We start from the raw sequence: 7,583 nt of genomic DNA on the forward strand, positions 1-7,583 counted from the left end.
GTCTGGAACCAGCTTCCAAGTGAGGTGGTGCAGGCTCCCACCCTGGGGGTTTTTAAGAGGAGGTTGGATGACCACCTTACTGGGGTCATTTGACCCCAGTGCTCTTCCTGCCATGGCAGGGGGTCGGACTAGATGATTTGCTCAGGTCCCTTCCGACCCTAGAAACTATGAAACTATGACTTTAGATCTTCAGAACCGAACGCTGCTTCTAATAATTCTACAGACCCCCTTACTGATCATTGCAGTGCTCGCCTGTGCGCATGGTTTCTTCTGAGGCAGTTTGCCCACTCTCATAAGTAGAGATTTTCAGGATTGAGCTTGAAGAGCTGAGAACCAGCAGGGGCCAGGGAAACTCCTCTTCTCTTAGGATGACTCTTTTCCAGTTTTCTGTATCTGGGAAGCCTGTTGTAATTGTGCATAAGTGAAGTTCTCCACATACATATTTTTGTGCTTTCTACTTGCATTTAACATTGTTGTGCCATTCTGCGCCCTGATTCTCCATACTGCTCCCTGTGAAAGATACCCTATGCTTGCGTGGAACCATGTTGACTATCATCATCACTATATTCATGTGGGTGCTGGACTGAGGCCCACAGATTTTTTTATTCTCTTCTATAATTTGTTCTTAATTGTACATTTGAACAGGTTGGATCTTGTTAATTGGATAGAACATGTAGAACAGTGGATATTGTTAACATCACCACTTTAATATCTGTACAGGTTTTAATGTAGTGCATTTTTTCCTGACAAAAAATAGTTAAAGTAGTGTCTTCATGTGGTAGGTATAACTCTGGTCTCTGTTTGACTCTGGAAGGCAAGAAATCTGTCTCTTTGCAAACTTTTTTTCCTTGCTAAAATCCTGTTTTTAAATAAGGAAGCCTAAAATCAATGAAGCAGAATTGCTTCTGTAGAGATCACCTGTGTTACTTAAGAAGCGGGGGTGGAGACTGAGTTAATAACCTCTTACTCCTCTGTTGCGTGAATTTGTGAATGTTTCTTTGGCTTTGGTATCTGCACTATGAGCAGATTTCCTAATATTTAAATTGTTCTCAGGATTTTAATGTTGTTTCTGTCCTTCTACCCCATTAGGCTAATGTATATCATGCCAGTACAGCAGATGGAGAAAACAGAGCAATAAAAATTTATAAAACCTCTATTCTGATGTTTAAAGATCGGGATAAATATGTGAGTGGAGAATTCAGGTAAGTTGGAGTTGTTCTTTTCATAGTACAGTACTAACTCTCTCCAGCACTAGCTGGATTGTCCTACAGTTCTCTTTGTTTCTCTTGGGACATAAACAGAATAACCCATAAATGTTGAAATTGTGATGGTTTTTTATGTTTTTAAGATTTCGTCATGGATATTGTAAAGGAAACCCAAGAAAAATGGTGAAGACTTGGGCAGAAAAAGAGATGAGGAATTTAATAAGGTAATTTTTTATGACTCAACTTTTGTCACAGGAGGCAGAATAGAGATGTGTGTTAGCCCAATTAAATTGCACCTGCTTCAGTTTTTGGAAGCAAGAGCTTACTGTGTTGGAAACATTATGCATCTCTGATTCAGTAAATCTATAAGGTACATCTCTACCCTCTTTCTGCCTGACTTCAGACGAATACAGCTAACTCCTGTGATAAATTACTTACTTTTTGCTAGTGGCAGGAATTAATGTAGTTATGAGGTGATGTCAGCTCAGCATCCCCCATAAACTGGGGATCAGTGGGACAAGGTGGTAACATCTTCAGAACTACCATCCGTTCCCAGCTTGCGTGTCCAGGGGCACTTTTCATTCAGTGGCTGTTAATAGTAATTTAAAATATTCCTTTTACACATCCAATTGGCAAGATTGTATCTGGCCTGCACAGTGGCCCAAAACCCACAACCCTTACTTGGGCAAGATCCCTATTGGCTTCTGACAGGTAGTGAGATATATTCCATGAGGAAAGACTACAGGGTTCAGCACTTGATATTGGGCTTTGAAATTCATACTCTTTTCTTATGAGGCTGGGAAGAGCACACTTATAACATTAGACTTTCAGTAAATACATTTGGGCTTTCCGTCCAACGAGCCTGTTTTTAGCAATTACCGTATTGTCTAAAGTGTGAAGCGAATAGTGATTCACAGACACTGAACAGAGCCTGTGGAAGAACGAAGCTTACATTAGAGTCCGCAACGTGAAGAAGATTCTCTCTTTCCTACACTCGTGGTCCCCAGATAAGGAAAGTGCCCACGAAAGAGACCCTTGTTCACTGCCAGGGTCTGCAGCAGTGTCATCCATGACTTTCCTGTCAGGGATTTCAGAGGCAGGTAATGGCTCTCAACACCTGATCCAGAGCTTGTAAAGATCAGTGGGATGAGCCTACACACACTAATGGGCTTTGGGTTTGGTTTTAAAAGAATCAGCATGACAGTAGTTTTTGTCTCCCCATGGAAAACATCAGTGAGACCTGTTTCTTCCCCATAAGCAGAGTTAAAGCCAAATGGTGTGGGAGTTTGGAGTCTGAGGACTCCAGGTCTTGCCAAAACCTTCCTCAGAATGGGAAGATTAGAGACAAGGAAATAATGAGAGCTAGTGTCATTGTCAAGGGCCAGGTTCATCAATGACTTGTTTGAGTGATGCTGGCACCCTGCCCTCATCAATCAGTTATTGGCTCTTTTAACCTTTTGCAGGAACAGGTTTTCCTATTAGGCTTTTTATAAGTATCTCATTATTCAGTGTAATGCTAGGGGATTCTTTCTTCCCATGTCTCATTGGCGCTGTCCTTTTGTTGATGCCACTTTTACAGTATGCTCTACCTCATGCCTCTGCATAATGGCTCAGAGTCCTCTTTTCTGATAGTTATGGGTTTTTTGTTGTTACAATTTTATAGATTGAATACAGCACAGATACCTTGCCCAGAGCCAGTTATGCTAAGGAGTCACGTGCTTGTCATGGGTTTTATCGGTAAAGGTGACATGTAAGTATGCTCAGAAAAGCATTGAGAACTTTTTTTCTTCTCTCTAGGCGTAAATAAAGGTAGGTTTACAAAAATCTGAGTTTGCCTAGCATGTGGTATACGTTAATGATGAATTGTGTGTGTTATCCTTGTATGCAACTGAGATATAAAATACAAAGTTTATTGATAGCTGTTGCAGAGGGTCTGCCTGTTTCTATAGCCTCATCCTTGCATCAGAAGAGCAAGTGAAACACCCTTTGTTAGAAAGGGGCTGGGTAGGGTCATTCTGTACTTCTCTGACTACAGCTGGTGAAGATTAATTATAAAGTCCAGAAAAGGTAGTGCAGGTTGTGATATGTTTAGCCATGTAATTGGAAAGGCTTACTGATTTATACCATGCAGAAAAGTTAATTTGGCATTTGTTAATGTAAAAACTTAACACAACATAGTGATGCAGCTTCTCTGCTGCTGTCAAACATTGTTCTTCTGTTATCTTCAGTGGAGTTGTGTAGCTGATAGTATATTGGGCTAGCTTTGCAGATGAGTAAGTGGTTGGATAAATCACTGAGGTGCTGTTGCTCACAGTTAAAATGGATGAATTAAGGACTGCGGATAAAAGACAGAACAGGTGTAGGTAGTATAAGATGAAAGAATTTATTCTGTTTCTCTCTTTAATCCAAGGCCTGCTCCTCTGTTGAAAAATGTTCAGTTATCTGACTCAAAAGCCCGGGAGTTGTATCTGCAGATCATACAGTACATGAGAAGAATGTACCAGGATGCCAGACTTGTTCATGCTGACCTCAGTGAATTTAATATGCTGTATGTTTTTAAACCTTCCTTTGTTTTGTAATATTTAAAGTGTAGGTATTGGCAGCTTCTTTACATGATTCAAAGCTGTGCAATACTGATATCCTTTTAAAGGAGTGTGTGGTTTGTTTGTTTTTTTTTGTTTGTTTTGGTTTTTTTTTCCCCTTTATAGCTCTGCTTTTTAATATGTACAGACCTTCACCCACATCTCTCTGAAACAGGAATGTTTTCCAAGCTAAACTGAATATGATATTCAGTGGGTTTTTTTTCCGTTGGCTGATGAATAAATAAGTGAGCTATAGTAGTGCTTGGGGTCACATTGTAACTGTGATGGGCCAGAAAAAAGTGAGAAGCAAGGATTTTTAAGTGAGCTATGGTAATTGTTTTCTAAAATTGTTTTTTGTGCTCTCTTCCAATCATATGAGTAACTTATTTGGAAAAGAAATCCTAAAACATGAAGTGAATTAAATAGCAAAACATTAGATTTATGTTCCAGGCTCCCAGGTTTGAAGCATTCTTTTTTTTTCCCCCAATGATAGGGTTTAAAAAAAAAAAACAATTGTGCTTATTCCTCTTGGTGTCTATCCAGATACCACAATGGGGACGTGTTCATCATTGATGTATCCCAGTCAGTGGAGCATGACCACCCACATGCTTTAGAATTCCTCAGGAAGGACTGTGCCAATATCAATGGTGAGTAACCTATTGTTCAGTTCCTCTTAATAGCTTGTTTCTTAAGGAATGTTAAATGTGTTCTCCCTCATATTCTTTAAAATATGACAAAGCATTAGTAGAACAAGAAGAATGTTGTTAATGTTCTGTAAACAAGAAGAATATTGTAATGTTAATGATATTAATATTAATATCTGTACAGGTTCAACGTAGTGTATTTTTCCTTGCACAACAGTATTTAAATTAGCATCTTCATGTTGCGAGTATAACCTGGCTCTGGAGGACAAGAAATCTCTGTTTGCAAACATTTTTCCATGCTGAAATCCTTTAAAATTTTTATTTATTTTTATTTTTTAATAAATAATGAAGCCTAAAATCATTGATTTTTATTTCCATAATTGCTCCTGTGGAAATACCTTTTGTTACTTGAAGGGGGGAGAAAAAAGGGAAGTGAGTTAGTAACATCTCACACTCACTGTTGCTGGACTTGTGAATATTTGCTTTGGTATCTGCACCACCCACTCTATTCTCTTTAAATGCTACACACCTTTACGTGTTTCAGGGATGTATGCGGTAGCTGTGTTGTCTCGAGCCAAAAAGAAATACAAAAATCTAGAACTCTTGATTCCAAAATAATAAGCCCAAAAGCTTGCAGAAAAGGGGTTTTTTTGCAGTTTCTCAGTTGGTCTAATAAAAGGTATAATTTTGGAACCAAGAGTTCTAGATTTTTACACACCTTTACAAATTTCTTAGGCCCTTCATCACAACTCTGCTTTACTGCTTCCGTGCTAGTCTTTACTTTGTCTAGCCCTACTACAAGGATTTTAGAGTGTCTGTGATTGACTCCACTTTATATTTCCTCTTCCTGTGAGAATTACTGTGATCTTAAATGCTGTGGTCTCTGAAAACCTTGGCAGCTCCTCTCTCACTAATTCATTTCTCAACTGTTTGGTTTTCTTGTCCACTTGGAGTAATAACTTTAGAGAAAATTAGTCTAGCTACGCCCTAGATGACATTGGTTTTAAATTGTGCGCGGAACTTTATTTCCCCCTTCAAACTTCAAATTTAGTTAGGATTGGCATCTTCAGCCAAGTAAGTGTAAGCCTTGGCAAACTACCTTTTAGCCCAGGATTTGTACCATATGTTTTATAAATATTAGCATGAACTTGGTATGTTCCTCAGAAGACATCTCTAATGATTCTTGGTTGAAGTCCAGACCTGCAAACTTTACTGTCTTGTATCAAAACAGTTTAATCTCAGTGTTATTAAAACTGCTAAATCCTTTGTGAAGGCATCACTTTTTCCCTATTGCTTTTCTATTGATTTGTGATCTATTCTGATCCCGCTTAAGTCCTTTTAGGATTTTTTTTTCCATAGTTTCACTAGGATCAGAAGGGAATTCCAAATATTCATGCCTTATTCATTGAGTCTGGGAGATGGGCAGTTTGCATTTCACATGGCTAGGAACTATCTGATAACTGACCCTAGTGGGCTTCTGTAAGCTTCGTAGCATATTCCCCAAAACCAGAGAAACATTACCCTATATCTAACCTGACTTACATGCACACATGCATCCTCTGTGACATATATGTTAACTTTCTTGTCCTGGTTCCTGGCAGATTTCTTCTGGAAGTACAATGTTGCAGTGATGACTGTGAGAGAACTGTTTGAATTTATTACAGATCCTTCCATCACAAGTGAGAACTTGGATACTTATCTATCAAAGGTAAGGCTTCCAGGACTTGTGCATGGAGATTTAAGGAATAAAATGAAACCTAGATCTAGGTCACCCATTTTGTTTTAATCCAGAACTGTGCTTCCTGCCTGGAGACAGTATGTTGCATAAAGAAGCAGCACCCTACAAAGAGCCTAACATTAATGTTAACACAAACCACAGAAGCATGTTCATGTATCCCTTGCTGGTTTGTGAGGGGTGTTGAGTCTGAATGGGGCAAACTTTTTAAAGTGCAATAAGTTCAGCTCAGTGCTGATTGATCCAGTTGGGGAGAAGAACACGTATCATAGGAGAAAGTGAATGTGTTGGCTTCTTCTTGGCAGCTGAAGTATTGTTAGTCACTGTCACTGAGCATGCAAGTGGCACAATGTCTCTCCTTTCCTACTTTCCTGCTGTGTGTCTAACCTTGTTCAGTTTCAAGCAAAGGGTGCATTTAAACTCTCCCAGGCCTCATTTGTTGTTCCATCAGGCACTAATGGAGTGGTTCTCAACCTCCTTAAATTCAAGGCAGCGCTTGGAAAACACTACCTTAGTTTTCACTTGTTTTTTGACTACAGAAAAATAATAAAGCGCTTCTGCTGCAGAGAGCTCAAAAAGATCACAATGGGTTAGAATATTTTTAACACTCTGGATTCTTATTTGAAATATCTGGGTTTATTCTGTGAATTATAATTTGTGCACCTAACTGCACTACCATTGCATGGTACTATGTGCATGTACCACACAGCCTTCCACCATAGTCCTGGATCCACCTGTGCATGCATGGGAGCATGGTTCCCAGGTCCCTGTTCTCCTACTCTATTGCAGGGACTACTGTAACTTGATCCTATTTTGGACTGGAAGCAGTGTAGAGAACGGTAGTATAACTGATAGGAAACAACCAGGGAAGCATCCCTAGGTGCCACCTTTTGGAAGAGGGAGGGAGATCTAAATAGCCAGAGCCATAGTTGCAGTTGACTGCTGCCACTGTTGTTGCTACTGCAGCCAGTGCTGGCCCACATGTCAGTGGCCCTGGGTGCATGTCTTCTAGTACTCAGTAATAGATTGTAAGCTAGTACTGGCATTTTAAGTGGATGTATTGTTCAGAAATGTTCACCATTAGGTGTCGCTAAAAGCACGACAGTTGGAAAACTTCAGGTGTTTTGCCTGAGTGGCAGAGAACAGCTTGCAGATGGGTAGAGTGGAGGCAGAGAAATGCAGATAGGGGCAGCTTGATGAATTTTCCAGGATGAGATATTTGATTAAAGAGTGAGGGTTTTATAATGCCTGTTCTTTTTCTATAGGCAATGGAAGTAGCATCCCAAAGGACAGAGGAAGAAAGGTCCAGTCAAGATAAAGTGGATGAGGAGGTTAGATGTTAGGAAGAAGTTTCTCACTAGGAGGGTAGTAAAACACTGAACCAGGTTACCCAGGGCGGTAGTAGAATTTGGAGGTT

General features: G+C 39.7%; 1 protein-coding gene across 2 annotated transcripts in view; it reads left to right on the forward strand.

The window, feature by feature from the left end:
* The window catches only part of RIOK1 (RIO kinase 1), a 40,208-nt gene that overhangs the window by 7,876 nt on the left and 24,749 nt on the right, over positions 1–7,583 (forward strand). For both annotated transcript variants that reach the window (XM_019522298.1, XM_019522306.1), the window contains 7 exons: positions 1,090–1,202; positions 1,349–1,429; positions 2,869–2,955; positions 3,616–3,753; positions 4,331–4,434; positions 6,033–6,139; positions 7,432–7,497. In XM_019522298.1, coding sequence (XP_019377843.1) covers positions 1,090–1,202; positions 1,349–1,429; positions 2,869–2,955; positions 3,616–3,753; positions 4,331–4,434; positions 6,033–6,139; positions 7,432–7,497 — 696 coding nt within the window. The remainder of the gene's footprint in view (positions 1–1,089; positions 1,203–1,348; positions 1,430–2,868; positions 2,956–3,615; positions 3,754–4,330; positions 4,435–6,032; positions 6,140–7,431; positions 7,498–7,583) is intronic.

This window comes from Gavialis gangeticus, unplaced genomic scaffold (assembly GCF_001723915.1).
Source record: "Gavialis gangeticus isolate Ggan-Ray unplaced genomic scaffold, GavGan_comp1, whole genome shotgun sequence".
Classification (NCBI taxonomy): domain Eukaryota; kingdom Metazoa; phylum Chordata; order Crocodylia; family Gavialidae; genus Gavialis; species Gavialis gangeticus.